This window comes from Microcaecilia unicolor, chromosome 1 (assembly GCF_901765095.1).
Source record: "Microcaecilia unicolor chromosome 1, aMicUni1.1, whole genome shotgun sequence".
Lineage (NCBI taxonomy): Eukaryota > Metazoa > Chordata > Amphibia > Gymnophiona > Siphonopidae > Microcaecilia > Microcaecilia unicolor.
In genome coordinates, this window is record NC_044031.1 from 719,495,377 (window position 1) to 719,514,067 (window position 18,691).

Below are 18,691 nucleotides of genomic sequence, written 5' to 3' on the forward strand. Positions count from 1 at the left end.
ACTGCCAGCTGCATCGAGCGGGAAGAAACATCACTCGCCATGCTCAAACTAGCGTGAGCATCTAAGGAGCACGTTTTACACAGCCGCGCTGCTGATCTGCGTTTAGCACAACGGGAGCAGCGCTTAACTCCTTCAGCAGCCATCGTCCGACAGGACGGGAATATAGCAATAAAATGGCGGCTTCGCACCAAAACTTACCCCGATCGGAACGGCATCCGCGGGACCTCCCCGGAGGAGCTGGGCACCACTCTCACCTCAGAGGACCGAGTCTACGAGCTCCGGTCAAGCTGCACAGAACCAGCATCACTGGAAAAAGCCTCAGAACAGCCACACAGTAAAAGCGCGCTCTTTTTTTTTTTTTTTTTAACGCTGTGAGGAAAGTTGGAGGCAGGCAGCAACAGAGGGACTCCGGGAGGCGGAGGGGAATGGGTAAGGCAGGGAAAGGGCGAACCTATATGCCTTTAAAGTGGGCACCACCAGCCACAACACCCCTGCTCAACTGGCAAAGCACAGGAGCCACCCCAGGCAGCCTGAAATCCAGGAGCTGATCAAGCTACGTCCACACCTGCTGGGAGATACAGAAATACTGAAGGCAGTTGGGGCTAGCCGTCCTACAGGCACTATGGTCTTTCAGTGTTCTCTATCTCCACCTGCTGGTAGGCGGATACAATCCATCAGTTAATGGTTTCATCTGCTGCTGATGACAAGGAAGCTTATTCATTACCATCACAGCACATTTATCCTAACACTTCCATTAAAAACATTAATGGGAGAAGGTCATTACCTTGCTAGCACCCGTTTCATTTGTTTGAGAAACAGGCCTTTTTTACTAGTATACAATGAGAACTACAACAAATACCAAGGATGATGCTGAAAGCAATAATCAGAATAGCCTCAGAATTTTTCAGATGAATTTCATCACCTGACATTTGGCTTGTAGACACTGAATCAAAGGTCTTTGTAATCTGCTCCGTCACAAGTGAAATATCTGATTGTGTGGAAGGATATTCGTTTGTTGATGTCACTGTCTCAAGAGTTTCCACATTAACATCTACATGAATCCCTGCGTAGCTAACACATTCAAAGTATGATCTAGCGTTGCACATTAAATAGATTACATGAGAAATATATGCTGATGGTAAAATGTTTTGTTAAAGCTCTACATAGGAGAGGAAGGTAAGGTAAAAGCTTATAGATCTTACATTGAATAGAAAAACAAGTACAGACATGCTGATTATCAAAACTGAAAAACCAGATTAAACATTTTGCTACATCTGATATAAAAAGTAATTACACTTATAATTAACATCTGATGTAAAAGTAAATTGTGCTACCAAGATACTGTAAAATAAACTCGAGTACAGTATAGGTACCAGCACTGGCTGAAGAGATGCATCATGCTATCCAATATTTCATATTACATTTTCAGAAGTGCTACAGAAAGCTAGTGATGGATAGTAAATCAGGTAACTGCACTCAATAAAGCATGACTCCACTGCACATTCAGAAATCTTACCCTCCACTCCTCTATTATAAAAGCATATATCTGGCATTGTGAAACTTGTGACAAGAGAGCTAGGATTTCTCTTGGGATCACAGACAATCTGCTTAGAGCAAGAGGACGAGATATGAAATTACCAATTATATTACCTTAATGTGGATTTAATTTTGTCAATGGAATGGAGACGCGGATAATCCTACACATATCATTTTCTTGAATTTGCTCTCAACCTAGCAGACATCCTTTTATAAAAACACTGGTTTGTATTGAGTTTCTTGTTGCAGAATATTCTCTGCAACTATCTGCTTTCCATTGCGAACAGAACAAAAAAAATATACTCTCTTGCTAAATTTCATACACATTATCAAAAATAAACTATAAAAATGATGACCTTTTTTAGATCTAGCTCACAAAAGACAGAAGAGCAGCTGGTACAGTAGGTAATCTAATCCAGAAACAAAAACACCAGTTCCCAATGAGATCACATATCAACATGTATCCTATGTTCTGAAAAGAAAGGCCAAGGTACAGACAGCATTGTTTTTCAGTCATTTTTTTCAACGGCACTGAACGAACAAAGAAATAAAGTCATGGCCTGCTCACCTATCACTTCTCCTCATTGCCCCCTTCATCAAACCCTGTGGGTTGCTGCACATGTTTTCCACCTATAAGATATGCTTTGGATATTTTCTGCAAACCAAACCGAATGCAAAAAGGAGATAAGGAGGGCTAAGAAGGACTTTGAAAAAAAAGTTAGTGTTAGAAGCAAAAACACATAGCAAAATATTTTTTAGGTATATTAAAAGCAGGAAGCCGGCTAAAGAATCGGTAGGGCCGCTGGACGACTGTGGTGTTAAAGGGGCGATCAGGGAAGACAAAGCCGTAGCGGAGAAATTGAATGAATTCTTTGCTTCGGTCTTCACCGAGGAGGATTTGGGAGGGATACCAGTGCCAGAAAAGGTATTTGAAGCAGACGAGTCAGAAAGACTAAATGATTTCACTGTAAACCTGGAGGATGTAATGGGGCAGTTCTGCAAACTGAAAAGTAGTAAATCACCGGGACCGGATGGTATTCATCCCAGAGTATTAATAGAGCTGAAAAATGAACTTGTAGAGCTACTGTTAGTAATATGCAATTTATCCCTAAAAACAAGTGTGGCACCAGAAGATTGGAGGGTGGCCAATGTAACGCCGATTTTTAAAAAGGGTTCCAGAGGCGATCCGGGAAATTATAGACCGGTGAGTCCGACGTCAGTGGCAGGAAAAACGGTGGAGGCTATTAAGAATAAAATTACAGAGCACATACAAAAGCATGGGCTACTGAGACAAAGTCAGCACAGTTTTAGTGAAGGGAAGTCTTGCCTCACAAATCTACTGCATTTTTTTGAGGGGGTGAACAAACATGTGGACAAAGGATATTGTATATCTAGATTTTCAGAAGGTGTTTGACAAAGTGCCGCATGAAAGACTCCAAAGGAAACTGGAGAGTCATGGGATCGGAGGTAGTGTATTATTATGGATTAAGAGCTGGTTAAAGGATAGGAAGCAGAGAGTAGGGTTAAATGGCCATTATTCTCGATGGAGAAGGGTGGTTAGTGGGGTCCCTCAGGGGTCTGTGCTGGGACCGCTGCTTTTTAACATATTTATAAATGACCTCGAGATGGAAGTAACTAGTGAGGTAATTAAATTCGCAGATGACACAAAGTTATCCAGGGTCGTCTCGTCGCGGGAGGAGTATGAAAAATTACAAGAAGACCTCGTGAGACTGGGGGATTGGGCGTCCAAATGGCAGATGAAGTTCAACGTTGACAAGTGCAAAGTGATGCATGTGGGAAGGAGGAACCCGAATTACAGCTATGTTATGCAAGGTTCCGCAAAGGAGTTATGAACCGAGAAAGATCTGGGAGTCATCGTGGATAGGACGTTGAAATCTTCAGCTCAATGTGCTGCGGTGGCTAAGAAGGCGAACAGAATGTTGAGTATTATTAGAAAAGGGATGGAAACCAAGCATGAGGATGTTATAATGCCGTTATATCACTCCATGGTGCGACCGCACCTGGAGTATTGTGTTCAGTTCTGGTCGCCTCATCTCAAAAAAGATGTAAAGAAATTGGAGAAGGTGCAGAGAAGGGCGACAAAAATGATAAAAGGGATGGGACGACTACCCTATGAGGAGAGGTTAAGACGGCTAGGTCTCTTTAGCCTGGAGAGAAGGCGGCTGAGAGGTGATATGATAGAGGTTTACAAAATAATGAGCGGGATAGAGCAGACAGATGTGAAGCATTGTTTACGCTTTCTAACAATAATAGAACCAGGGGACACAAGATGAAATTAGAATGTGGTACTTTTAATACAAATAGGAGAAAGTTTTTCTTTACTCAGCGCGTAGTTAGACTCTGGAACTCGTTGCCGGAGAAGGTAGTGACGGCAGCTGGCCTTGCTGAGTTTAAAGGGGGTCTGGACAGATTTCTGAAGGAAAAGTCCATTGATCGTTATTAAATGTTGGGTTTTTTGCCAGGTTCTTGGGGCCTGGATTGGCCGCTGTCGGAGACAGAGTGCTGGGCTTGATGGACCTTTGGTCTTTTCCCAGCGTGGCACTGCTTATGTGCTTATGATTATTACCAAAACATGTTTTTTTGTGTAAAAATACCCTGGAGATGTCATACATAGTAACATAGTAAATGATGACAGATAAAGACCTGAACGGTCCATCCAGCCTGCCCAACAAGATAAACTCATTTTACATGGTATGTGATACTTTATATGTATACCCGAGTTTGATTTGACCTTGCCATTCTCAGGGCACAGACCATAAAACTCTGTCCAGCACCGTTCTTGTACTAAAAGTTCTGAAGCTAACATCGAAGCCCCTTAAAATTTACACTCCAGCCCATCCATATCTATTCAGTTAGGATCAGGGCGTAGATCGAAACTAAAACCCTTACAATCTGCTTTTGTAAACAAAATGGGAAATGAAAGAATGGGATATTGAGAACAAAGATCCAGCATTGTATTCTTGCTTACAAATGTATCCAATTCAACTGCATTCATTTTGACAAATGCAACCTTTAGAGTTTTGGGCTTAATACAAGCAGAAAACTAAAACGGACCCAGAACTTTGCATAAACACTCTCCTCTCCTACTTTCTGACTGTTCTTAGCTGGTTTTATTTTAGCCTTCCTGTGTAAACTGCTCTTTTATTATTATGAAGAGTGGTATGACAAGCAATTAAACTAAAACTACACTGCCTCTGATCACTGCACAGTGACCCAGCTAGTCGCTCTATTTGGCACCACCCACCTGCAGCAATGGACAGCATGACCAGTCATACTAGAACTTAATGAACTTAAGGGTTCTTTTACCAAGCTGCGGAAAAAGGCCCCCTTTTACCGCAGAAGCTAAAAGGGTTTTTTTAATTTAAAAAAGGAAAAGGCCGTGCAATGTTAAGCACTTGTTGTGCAGCCATTTCCTGAGGGAGTCCTTACCGCCTCCTATTTAGGAGGCAGTAAGAGCTCCCACTCTAACCGGAGCTAACTGGGCAGCGACTACTGCTGGGTAAGTCCCTGGTGCTAAAAAAATATAATTATTTTTGAGCGCTGGAAATGGCATGCAGCACACACTGGCACTACCCCAGTGGTAAGGTCGATTTGCCATGCGCTATTGCCACGGTAGCCCTACTGAAGCTCGGTAAAAGGTCCCCTTAATGAAAAAAATGTTATTTTATATGATATTTGCTCATTCAACGTACTTAAATCATTGAATTTGTCCTACTATATTTATGTAGACAATGTTCAAATTATTCTTCCTGTTACTTCCACTATCTCTGATTTATTTGAACACATTCAGCATTGCTTTTCTAGAATTTCTAAATGGATGATGGATAATTGACTTAAACGCAGAAAAAACTGTTTTATGGGTTAATGGCAAATCTCAATCATTTCAAACTACAAATCTCACCTTAGGGGGTATAACTATCCATTTCAGACAATAAAGTTTAGGTGTATGGAACGATTCCAATTTGAATGGTAATATAAAAATTAAGAAATTAGATATAAAAAAAAAGTGGCAGTGACTGTGTCAGATTCATTCTTATTTTACATGAGATGTATTGCAAAAATTGGTTCAAGCATTGATTTTTCTAAAACTCCCTCTATCTGGGCTTGACTGCCAAATCTTTGACTAGAATCCAACTATTTCAGAACAATGCTGCACGCCTATTACTCTAAAATTAAATATGATCATGTTACTCCATTGTTTCATATTTTACACTGGTTACCACTTCAGCCTAGAATTCAAAAATTCTTTGTTTGGTTTTTAAGATTGTGAAAGTTTTTTTTTTTGGCCAGATTACCTTTCTTCCCAAATTATTATACATATATGCTGATGATGTAACGATCTTCATCCCATTCCAACAAGATCTAAGCGAAATTTCCAACGAAATCAACCAAAGTCTACATATCATGCACTCCTGGGCAGATGCATTTCAGTTGAAACTTAATGCAGAAAAAAAAACCAATGCCTAGTACTCACCTCGCAACACAACACGAACAAATATACCACCATCAACACACCAAAACTAAATCTACCAATTTCGGACACCCTAAAAATTCTGGGAGTTACAATTGATCGGCACCTAACACTTGAGAATCATGCGAAAAACATAACCAAAAAGATGTTTCACTCAATGTGGAAATTAAAAAGAGTACGACCATTTTTTCCAAGGACTGTCTTCCGCAATCTCGTACAATCATTGGTACTCAGTCATCTGGACTATTGTAACTCACTCTACGTCGGCTGCAAAGAGCAAATACTCAAAAAACTCCAAACAGCCCAGAACACGCAGCCAGACTAATATTCGGAAAACCAAAATATGAAAGTGCGAAACCCCTAGGAGAGAAACTACACTGGCTCCCACTTAAAGAACGCATCACGTTTAAAGTTTGCACCCTAGTTCATAAAATCATCCATGGTGATGCCCCAGCCTACATGTCAGACCTAATAGACCTACCATCCAGGAATGCAAAAATATCTTCTCGCACATTCCTTAATCTTCATTTCCCCAACTGTAAAGGTCTAAAATACAAATTAATGCACGCATCTACCTTCTCCTATATGAGCACGCAACTCTGGAACGTGTTGCCACGCAATCTGAAAGCGACCTATGAACTGACCAGCTTCCGCAAATTACTGAAGACTTATCTCTTTGACAAGATATACCACAAAGATCAACACATGTAAAAATCCCCAAATATATCCAGAAATGTCTTATAACGTCTTCTGTTATACCAATATCATGTATTTCCTTCTGTAAACCAAATGTATATTTCTCCCTATTTCCATTATCTATGATGTATTGTAAGCCACATTGAGCCTGCAAAGAGGTGGGAAAACGTGGGATACAAATGCAATAAATAAATAATTAAACCTTAAGGGCCCTGTTTTACTATGGTGCGCTAGCGTTTTTAGTGTGTGCTAATCGTGTAGATACCCATAGGAATATTATGGGCATCTACACTGTTAGCACTCGCTAAGCATTAGCGCATGCTAAAAATGATAATGCACCTCTAGCGCGGCTTAGTCAACAGGGCCCTAAGAGTACAACTAGGTCTTTGAATATTAATAAGTTACAACTTCCTTTTTATTTTCAACCTCGATTAGCTACAACGTCTAGGAGATTATTTACACATGCAGCAGTTCCTATTTGGAACGCTTTGCCTTTTGAAATTCGTACTGGAATTATTTGTGGTTTCTGAAATTTCTTAAAATTTTACACAATATTATTTACACGATATTATTCTTAAGTTGTATTTCATAAATTGTGGCTCTTTATACAGTATTATGTATGTTTTTTTTTCTAACTGTAAATTGTTCTGAGCTTTTGAGTTACAATATATAAGATTCAATATGATATTTGATGCAAAAGCCTTTTGCACTAATACTCTACACCTGCAAGGTCACCCATTATTATGAAAAAGGCCAATTAAAATGCTGCTTTAAATTTATAAATGCAAATCTAACACTTTCTACAATGAAATTCAACAAAATGTGTGTCAGAATAACAGAAAGACATGGGAAGGTCATTTATTTTTCTTACCCCTTCTTATCCTGGACAACATTCCAGGTTTACACAAGTACCTGCACCAACACTAAGAGGTCACTCCAATATCTGCAATTACACCTTCCTATCTCCTCAGGCTTAAGCAGGTCACCTCCACAGTGTGCCCAAGAGATCCCGGCCACTTAAGACAGAAGACAAGCTCAAGTTTTCTGCACTTTAACACATAGGTCCCTATTTACCAAAGAGGGGCATAACTGAAAGGGATGCCAAAGTTTTCCTGGGGACGTCCTCGCAGGACGGCTCCAGCAAGGGGCAGGGAAACCCGTATTATCGAAACAAGATGGGCGTCCATCTTTCGTTTCGATAATACGGTCAGGGACGCCCAAATCAGCAAATTTAGGTCGACCTTAGAGATGGTCGTCCCCAGGACTTGGTCGTTTCTGATTTTCAGCGATAATGGAAAGCGAGGACGCCCATCTCAGAAACAACCAAATCCAAGCCATTTGGTTGTGGGAGGAGCCAGCATTCGTAGTGCACTGATCCCCCTGACATGCCAGGACATCAACCGGGCACCCTAGGGGGCACTGCAATGGACTTCACAAATTGCTCCCAGGTACAGAGCTCCCTCACCTTCAGCCAGATGCACTAACTGAACGAAAAAAGCCCTTCCCTTACTGATCCCTTAGCGATTCGGAAAGGAACGGGCATGCATGAAGCAAATCGCATGCAAATGAGCTGCTCGCTGTTAGCTCATTTGCACACAATTTCCTTCCTAAGGAAGGGAAGCCAGTGCAGAGCAGGCAAGCATTATGCGTGGCTGCTCTGTGCATGCCAAAGACAGCTTCATACATGCAGACAAGCTGCATGTATAATAGCCGTCTACATCCTTAGAAAAACACAAGACCAGGTGAAAACGTCCAAGTGCTCATCAGGGACTTTTTTTTAATTTTTTTTTTTTAAGAGTATGGGTGAAGGACATCCTTCGCTAAGCCTCCATCCCTGCAATGGCAGTTGAGGACATCCAAAATGTGGATGTTTCTGAGAAGAACGTCCATGCCTTTGCTATGCCTCTGACATCCCCTTTATTTATTTGGATTTTGGATCACAAGTAGCAGCAGTGGGATTTGAACCAGCCACCTCTGGATTGCAAGACCAGTGCTCTAACCGCTAGGCCACTCCTCCACTCCACCCCCTTGAAATTTGGCCGTCCCTGTGGGGGGGGGGGGCAGTTCAGGACATCCAAAATGTTTGAAAGAAGGACGTCCACGCCTTTGCTATGCCTCCACTGACACACACACATACCCCCCCCCCCCCCCCCCCCCCCCCCCCGAGACCTGCATACTGCTGCGATGGACCTGAGTATGACATTTCAGGCTGGCAAAAAAAGTTTTTAAAGTTGTTTTTTTGAGGGTGGGAGGGGGTTAGTAACCACTGGGGGAGTCAGGGGAGGTCATCCCCGATTCCCTCCGGTGGTCATCTGGTCAGTTCAGGCACCTTTTTGAGGCTTGGTCGTAAGAAAAAATGGACCAAGTAAAGTCACCCAAGTGCTCCTCAGGGACGCCCTTCTTTTTTCCATTATCGCTCGATGACGCCCATCTGTTAAGCACACCCCAGTCCCGCCTTCACTATGCCTCAGACACGCCCCCGGGAACTTTGTTCGTCCCCACGATGGGAAGCAGCTGGGGACGCCCAAAATCCGCTTTCGATTATGCCAATTTGGACGACCCTGAGAGAAAGATGCCCATCTCCCGATTTGTGTGGAAAGATGGGTGCCCTTCTCTTTCAAAAATAAGCCTGAAAGTGTGCTAAGGTTCTGCACCTAATCCCCAGGATTCTACATATGGCTCCTTAATTTCCGCACAGTAATCAACACGTATTCTATAACAATGTGTGTAACTTAATTGGTTAACTAGGCAATGAGCACTGTTATTTAAAGCAAAGACATTTTCAAATTCTTAATTATTTACCTCTTGTTCTCTAGCATAGTCTTCCTTATCGTATTCTTCTTCTTCTCCATGCTGAGTTTGTAGAGCCCCACTGTCGAAATCAAGCGACATTGTGCTTTTTTTGGATAGGAATTTTTTTTAATGTTTTGAAACCTATCAAGTTGAAAAATGAAAAATATAAATAAATACCATTTTATTTGCTACCGTTTTTCACACAACATATGTCACATTTGTTTTGGGATACATTAAGGTTCCCTGGGAAAATACAACTACTACTACTACTACTACTATTTAGCATTTCTATAGCGCTACAAGGCATACGCAGCGCTGCACAAACATAGAAGAAAGACAGTCCCTGCTCAAAGAGCTTACAATCTAATAGACAAAAAATAAAGTAAGCAAATCAAATCAATTATTGTGTACAGGAAGGAGGAGGGTAGGTGGAGGCAGGTGGTTACAAGTGGTTACGAGTCAAAAGCAATGTTAAAGAGGTGGGCTTTCAGTCTAGATTTAAAGGTGGCCAAGGAAGGGGCAAGACGTAGGGGCTCAGGAAGTTTATTCCAGGCATAGGGTGCAGCGAGACAGAAGGCACGAAGTCTGGAGTTGGCAGTAGTGGAGAAGGGAACAGATAAGAAGGATTTATCCATGGAGCGGAGTGCACGGGAAGAGGTGTAGGGAAGGACGAGTGTGGAGAGATACTGGGGAGCAGCAGAGTGAGTACATTTATAGGTTAGTAGAAGAAGTTTGAACAGGATGTGAAAACGGATAGGGAGCCAGTGAAGCGACTTGAGGAGAGGGGTAGTATGAGTAAAGCGACCCTGGCGGAAGACGAGACGGGCAGCAGAGTTTTGAACCGATTGGAGAGGGGAGAGGTGACTAAGTGGGAGGGCCAGCAAGAAGCAGATTGCAGTAGTCTAAACGAGAGGTGACAAGGGTGTGGATGAGGGTTTTGGTAGAGTGCTTGGAAAGAAAGGGGCGGATTTTACGGATGTTGTAAAGAAAGAAATGACAGGTCTTGGCGGTCTGCTGGATGTGAGCAGAGAAGGAGAGAGAAGAGTCAAAGATGACCCCAACATAGAAAAGATTAACCTTGAACTATAATAATTCAAGCAGGAAAACAAAAAGCATATAACTGCAAAAGAAGAAGTGATGACTTAAGATGAGAGTATATAAAGAAGTGGTGGGATTTCATAATATGGTAAAAATTAATAACGGAGCCTAATTATGTCATTAAGAAATCGAATATCTGACATATTGCCAAGCTGTTTAATTTCTCTCTATTAAGTGCACTGATCAAATAGCACAAATTTTATAAATGACCTATACCATTACACTGGAGAGTTGCTCATTGACTTTTCCCAAATAGCCCTGAAAATGGTTAGATGCCCTTTAAGCCACGCTAGGCTCTACTCGTGTGCAGCACGCACACAGATGAGACTAGTGCTAGGCCAGCGCGTCCTCCTGGCAGTAATTTCAGATTTGGCACGCGCCCATAACGCATGGATGAATTACTTCCTCCTATATGCGCCGTTTCCGGTAGTAATCGGCACTTGGCGAACACCGACCAGTCCTGCGCGTGTAGCACTTTACCGCTAGATCAATGGGTGGCATTAAGGGCTCAGGTTGGTTTTGGGCATGCACTGGTTTCATTTTTACTGCAGGCCCTTTTCCCATCCCATTTTTAAAAAGCCCTTTTTTTGTAGATGTGGTAAGAAGTGGCCCATGCACATCCAACACAAGCACCTACACTACCACAGGTCACTTTTTACCGCCCCTAAATGTGTAATAGAGAGCTCTTCAGAAAGCAAGCATCAAGGCAATGTACATGACAAAATTAATTTCAAACCCCAAATAATCAAATATTTCACCTATGAGCACTATGCTAATTTTCAACTTCTCACCCTGAGAATTTCCATATTTTAACAACATAATCACCGAACTAGATTAAAACAAAAGGTTAACTAACAACATCCAGTCTCCAATAGCAGGTTTCTAAAGGAAATATATAATTTGTTTTTTAACAAACATGCACAGGACATGTCCAGTTACTGTCATAGCCTTTTAATTAAATGGCCTGATTATTTGTTGATTTAGGGGCCTATTTACAATGCTACTATAGAGCTACCATGAGATTGGCATGTGCCAATCCAGCGTTACCACCAGCCCACAATGGGAGCCTGCAGTAGTGCCATCCCCACCTTGCGCCATTTCTGGCAAGACTGGAAATATTTTTTATTTTTACTGCCAGGTTATGCGCCAATACCAGTGAAGGGCCCCTTTTACTGCAGCTTGGTAAAAGGGCTCCTTAGCTTCCATAAATTCCTAAGTAACAGTATAATGGCTAATAATGAAACATTTCAATCTAGCTAATAATCGCCTATGTTTACTAAGCGGAGCTATGGGCGAATTAGCATTTTTAACGCACATAAATGGTTTATGCACGTTAAAACGCTAATGTGCCCATAGAAATGTATAGGTGCATTAGCATTTAACGTGCCTTAAATTTATAGGTGTGTTAAAAACGCTAACGCACCTTAGTAAACATACCCATATGGGAGTAATTTACAGCAGCAGAGAGCAATTTTATTTAAACACTGGCATTTAAATTAATACGTGTATTCAACAACACTGAATATATGTATTGTACATGTTCAGTTGGCTCAAAGACAAATTTTTCAGCATCTATTTGATCTATTTAGATAGTTTAGCCACTCCATCCCATCCCTTCACTATACACAGATAGTGACAGGCCAGCAGAAGGATTTTAAACCGGACGCTATCCATGTAGCCTTTGAAAATACCAGGGATACCACATGAAAGGCACTACCAGCAAATCCCAATAGGTTAAAGCAGATTCAGGAATTACATAAATATTTTTGTTGTATGTTTGATGGAGCCTAAGGGAAAGGGAAATGGGACTTGATATACCGCCTTTCTGAGGTTTTTGCAACTACATTCAAAGCGGTGTACATATATTCAGGTACTTATTTTGTACCAGGGGCAACGGAGGGTTAAGTGACTTGCCCAGAGTCACAAGGAGCTGCAGTGGGAATCGAACTCGGTTCCCCAGGATCAAAGTCCACTGCACTAACCACTAGCCTACTCCTCCACTCGTAGATCTAAGGCACTACACCACTACCCATCTGGGCACATCCCAATTACAGACCCAGTTAAAAAGAAATTCTTAGTGTTTATCTGCTTAGGCTGTTTCCACGGTAGACTCGCTCATGAAAATGCAGAAAAATAGAAAATTCACCAATACAGGAAAGGGCATAGTGATACTAGCCGCAGCAAAATATGGGTTTAGCATGTGCTAATGCGGGACTTTCGCTTGCATTAAACCCAGATTTACTGCGGGCCTGTTTTTAAAGGTGTGAGGTTTTTTTGTAGGTCATGAGCTAACGTTCGCATTAACATTCAGTACCTGTGACCAAAAAAAAAAAAAAAACCCCCAAACAGGAGAACTTACCGCTTCCTAGGTGCTCCTGCATTAAGTCTGCATTATTCAGTTAGCACGTGCTAATCAGAAATTGTTAGCTGGATAATGCTTCCATGCCCATTCCCTACCCATGCCACACCCCTTCCCAAAGAATTAAAAATTAAAAATTAACAAGCACTAAGAGGCAAACTACCACAAAACGCTTTAATGCATCTTGTGATAGGCCATTTGTTTTGTGTTAAGCGCACGTTAGTGCGGTTTGGTAAAAAGTCCCAAGGAGTTATATGTTGTCCATCAGCCACTGAACATATTAAACTAAAGATATGGGTCAATTTTTAATTTCTGCAAAATAGTTTGGACTCCTCCTAAGTGCACTATATAGGGGGGGGGGGGGTCCTAGGCAGCAACCAGTAGACAACAATGAAAAAATAACTTTTTAAATAAAAATACAACTTTTCTTCTGTGTACATAGCACTGTATTTTAGTGGTATACACCCAAGGGCATTAGGGCTTTAAGTCGCACTATTTGGCCCTTAGCGCAACTTAAATGGCCTTAATACTGCTTGACTAAAAATAATGTGGCTAAAATTAAGTCATCACATGTTAAACAGTAACCCACCAAAACCCTACTATACACCACTACAATAGCCCTTATGCCTGCAGGTGTCACCTCTTTGTAGGTATTGTAGGATTTTGGTGGGTTTTGGAGGGCTCACACTTTCCACCACAAGTGTACCAGTTCGAGTGGGATATGAGCCTGGGTCCCCTTCTCTACAATGCACTGCACTGTCCGCTAGGCTACTTCAGGGACCTGCTTGTTGCTTTAATAGGATTGGCCTTAACATCTGAAGCTGTCATAGAGGCTTGTATATACTGTTTCTTTCACATCTTTGGGTGGTGGGAAGGGGTCAGTGACCACTGGGCGAGTAAGGGGGGGGGGGTCATGCTTTAATCCGTCCAGTAGTCATCTGGTCATTCAGGGCACCTTTTTGTGACTTAGTCATGACTGAACCAGGTCTAGACCAAAATGTCTAACTTTTAGCCCTGGACATTTTTGCTTTGTTCCATTATGGCAGAAGAAATCCAAGTTTTGGGAGCACCCAATTCCCACACACAACACGCCCCCTTGTGAGTTGGATGCACTGCAGAGAAGCACATCTTAAATCTGAGTTTCAAAATTGCAATTTGGATGTTTTTCAGAGAAAAACATCTAAATGCCACTTTATGCCATTTTTGAGACATTTTTCTCTTTTGAAAATGAGCCCCTTAGAGTCTCTTTCCCTTTATGTTCCTATCTTTCTAAGGAACGTAATTACACTGAAAAGTCCCTTTAGAGTGTACTGAGTTAAATGCATCTGTACTAACCACACAAGTGAAATTGCACACAAATTGCAAATGTACAGTCCATACACAATCTCGGCCTGTACCCTATCCCATCCTATGTTAAACAGTTAACACAGGATTTTTGGTGCATGCGAAAACTCACCTCTTAAATTAGTATGGATCTTTTTTTCATCATACTCAGGGAAGAAGTCAGATATGCATCAATGCCAGTACACATACATACAGGAGTTCAGTGTTAGATTTTACAATTTTCCCCTTACCTATATAACAAAAGTACATTAGATGCCACAAATCACTTTGGGCTCCTCTTACTAAGGTATGCTAGTGGATTTAGTGCATACTAATGATTAGTGTGCGCTAAATGCCATGCACCCCATTCTATTTCTATGGGCTTCTTAAAATTTAGCGTGCGCTAAATCCGTTAGCACACCTTAGTAAAAGCAGCCCTTTTACTCTGCACCCTCTTAATTCAGTTTTGACAGCATACTTCCTTCCAGTAAATATACAAGAACTCACTACTGAATACTACTGATGTAGCACTTTTTGATTTCAACTAGATTTGCTGTGTTTTGCAACAATGTACCAAAATTTTTATTAAGCCTGTACTTTTTCAACTTTTTAAGTAGTTACACTACAATTTCTAAAATCTGTAAGGAAAGCTATAAGTGCAAAAATGAAAAATCATCTCCATACGGACAATGATGTGTCACAAACCGATTTATGCTTTTTAGTATAACCCTATCAGATTCTAGCCTATATGAAATCAGTTATGGCACTATTCTGAACATATCTGCTCTAAGGAAATTGTGGAACAGAAGTTTTGTGTTAATTGACTTTTTGTTTTTTTTACTTGCATGTATTATATTAGTTTATATACCAACTGTATTTATATTATTATGTTTTGGTTTTATTTTCACATAATCCTTCTTGAACCTTAGTATAGGATAAAGCAGAACATAAATGGAATAACTAAATTAAAAACTTGCACATTCATCTTACATATAGAGATCTGGTAAAATTTTGCACTTACCACATGGTGAGTGCCCGAATTATCTGCTGGGGGTGTTCACAGAATGTTCACATACAGTTACCACAAAGACAAATACCACACGGTAAGTGTATTTGTGCCAGTGACAGGGTATGTTACTTTACCATGCCATCTACCCCAGTGACAGCATATGATAAAATATCGTGTGCTAACCGCAATGCATAAGCCAGTGGTTCCCAAACCTGGTGCTAGAGGCACCTCGGTCAGTCAGGTTTTCAGGATATCCACAATAAATATTGATGAAAGATATCTGAATGCACTACCGCCACTCATTATTTTATCGACCATCATATCTCACCTCAACCGTCTTTTCTCCAAGCTGAAGAGCCCTAGCCACTTTAGCCTTTCCTCATAGAGAAGTCGTCCCATCCTATCATTTTCGTTGCCCTTCCCTGTATCTTTTCTAATTCTACTATATCTTTTTTGAGAATTACACACAGTATTCAAGGTGCAATAGCACCAAGGAACGATACAAAGGCATTATAACATCCTCATTTTTGTTTTCCATTCCTTTCCTAATAATATCTAACATTCTATTTGCTTTCTTAGCACACTGAGCAGAGGGTTTCAACATATCATCAACGACAACGCCTAGATCCCTTTTCCGGTCAGTGACTCCTAATGTGGAACCTTGCATTACGTAAAAATAATTTGGGTTCTTCTTTCCCACATGCATCACTTTGCACTTGCTTACATTAAACATTATCTGCCATTTGGATACCCAGCTAGCTCCCAGTCTCGTAAGGTCCTCTTGTAATTTAACAACTTTGAATAACTTTGTGTCATCAGCAAATTTAATTACCTCACTAGTTACTCCCATCTCTAGATCACTTATAAATATGTTAAAAAGCAGCAGTACCAGCACAGTAAAATGAGTTAGTCAAATCACAGCCGTGTGTCTTTCATACATTGAAGTAAATTATATACTAAGAACTTTTGCAGAAGTCATTTTTGTGATTTTGTTTTGGACACCTTGAGTCAGTAACATGCGAAACATGGTCCATGTCGGGTCCCAACAAATTGTTGAACGGTAAGTCAAAAACTTTCACTATTATAAGTTTTTGGATTGATGAAAACACGTCATGGTGAAAAAATAATGTGCAATGATTCAAACAAATAATCAGACATCTTGCAATAGGACCTCTGGGTCTGTGATTGTCTGTGAAGATACATGAGCACATTCAAAATGTTTTTCTAAGTTCCTTTAGATTAATTAATGTTCTGTGGATTTACACAGTGATTAGCAAATGAGCTGGAAGGACAGTACAATAACACTTATTGTGGCCATGTGCTAATGATTAGCGTACAGTAATTCACATGCACTTTTTAGTAAAAGGACCCCACAGGCTATTATTATCAGTGCATTTTTGGTATATTATACACTGTACAAAGAATACAGTCCATCTAAAGGGAATATTTAAAGCAAGCTGCTCAATTTCACTTCATGATCTTACCTAACACAGCAAAAATGGCCTAATGTGGGACACACTAAAGCTTCACGCATTAGGTTTTTCATGTGTGCATGCTAACTGCATGGCAAATAGTTTTTTTTTTAATTATATTTTAGGGGGCATGTCAGGGGCAGAGAGTGGGCATTCCTGTGCTAACCAGTTAGTACATCTACTTTAGCACACGGTTAACACAATACCCCTTATCACCTACAAGAGATGGTAGTAAATGCTTAGGCAGTATGGGCCCCTTTTACAGAGGCGGCAAGCCCAACGCGGGCTTACTGCTCACAAAAAAGTCAGTACCACCGTGCTTCCGCAGTGGCCCGGTGGTACTTCCCACCCCCCAGTGCGCCGTCATATCTGGTTCTACAAAAATATATGTATTTTTGTAGCGCCGGTCTGTACCCAGTGGTAATCGGGTAGTGCTGCCCGGTTACCGCCAGGTTAGAGTGGGAGCCCTTACAGCCACCTCAATGGGTGGTGGTAAGGGTTCCCCCAACCCCCGAAATGGCCGCACAGCGTGCTTCACTTGCCGCACAGCCATTTCAAAAGAAAAACCTACCTTTCACCTGCTGCAGTAAAAGGGGGCCTCAGCGCACATCAAAAACACACACCGACGCTAGCACAAGCCCCTTTAGCTGCAATTTGGTAAAAGGGCCCCTAATTTTTTTAAATGGTTGCACACTAATAGCAAAATTAGCGCATAGTCATTACTACTACTACTACAAATCATTTCTACAGCGCTACCAGTCGTATGCAGTGCTTCACAACTGAACATGAAGAAAGACAGTCCCTGCCCAAAAGAGCTTACAATCTAAATCAGGACAGACAGACAAGACAAGGGAAAGGGTAGGGCAGACAGATAGGACACATAAGGAAAAGGGGATTATTGAAGAGAGGAAGCCAAGATAAAGGTTAATAAAATAAATGGCAAATTGGGGGGGGGGGGTTTTACAGCCGCAATAAAAATGGTCTTAGCACACGGGAATGACCACTGCTTAGTAAAGGAGTAAATGTTTATGGTTTGAGCAGATGATGAAATTGAAGATATAACTACTTATTTTTTGACTGCATAAAATAAAAGCAATACCCTAAAAGCTGGCTGGTGAAAAGCACCTCCAAGGGGTAAACATTCAAATAATGGTCCGCACACTCTAAAGGAAAAAAGTACTATTTCCGCTCTCCAAAGGCCAATGAAGAATTCGAGATGCAGAGAAATCCAGCTTCTTCCGTGAGGATGAGAACTTGATTGTTGTTGTTGCTCTTCTCACCCAAGGTAACCAGTAGTTAGATAGACAGACTTACTCTACACACTTCCGAAGAATACAGTAAGGAAGGGCTGCAGCTGCCCAGACCCTCTCTAGTTATCTGAGGCCGGCCACCCCTGTCTTAGCTTGGTTTCCTATACGAGTCTGTCAAATCGGTCTCTTTTCTCAGAAAACCAGCACCTCGGAACAAAAAAAAAAATCAAAACTCACCCAGGACCGTGCACAACCCGACTTCTCATATCATATTAAAGGAGTGTATCAAATCACACTTCTCCGTCAACATCCTCCCCCTGCCTCTTCCTCTTCCCTCTTAACAGTCAAAAGACAGAGGCGACCTCATTCGGCCACCGTAGCCTGATTGACACAGCGCTCCTCCAATCCTCTATCAGATTGCTTTTCCTCTGCCTGAACAACTGACTTGGCGAGCAAATCAACCTCCTTGTTCGCGAGCCACGAGCCGTTAGCAGGGGCGGGTCCAGCCCTAGGGTAGTTCAGAAACTTAGTTCAGATAGATATAAGGAGGCGGGACCTATTTGGCCTTGTTAGGTTGCGTTACGCTGCTAGTGCCGCCCACTGCCACCCGCCGTTGTTCCGAAAGCTGGCGCCGAAGGCAGCGGGAAACTCGGTGCCCTACTG

At 41.6% G+C, this 18,691-nt stretch overlaps 1 protein-coding gene across 1 annotated transcript in view; it reads right to left on the reverse strand.

Annotated features, from left to right (window-relative positions):
- CEP152 (centrosomal protein 152) overlaps positions 1 to 18,348 on the reverse strand; it is a 139,960-nt gene extending 121,612 nt beyond the window's left edge. Inside the window, exons 1-2 of the mRNA XM_030189556.1 lie at positions 18,266 to 18,348; positions 9,527 to 9,658 (exon numbers count right to left, since the gene is read on the reverse strand). Coding sequence (XP_030045416.1) covers positions 9,527 to 9,616 — 90 coding nt within the window. The 5' untranslated portion in view covers positions 9,617 to 9,658; positions 18,266 to 18,348. The remainder of the gene's footprint in view (positions 1 to 9,526; positions 9,659 to 18,265) is intronic.
- Between the last annotated feature and the right edge of the window lie 343 nt (positions 18,349 to 18,691).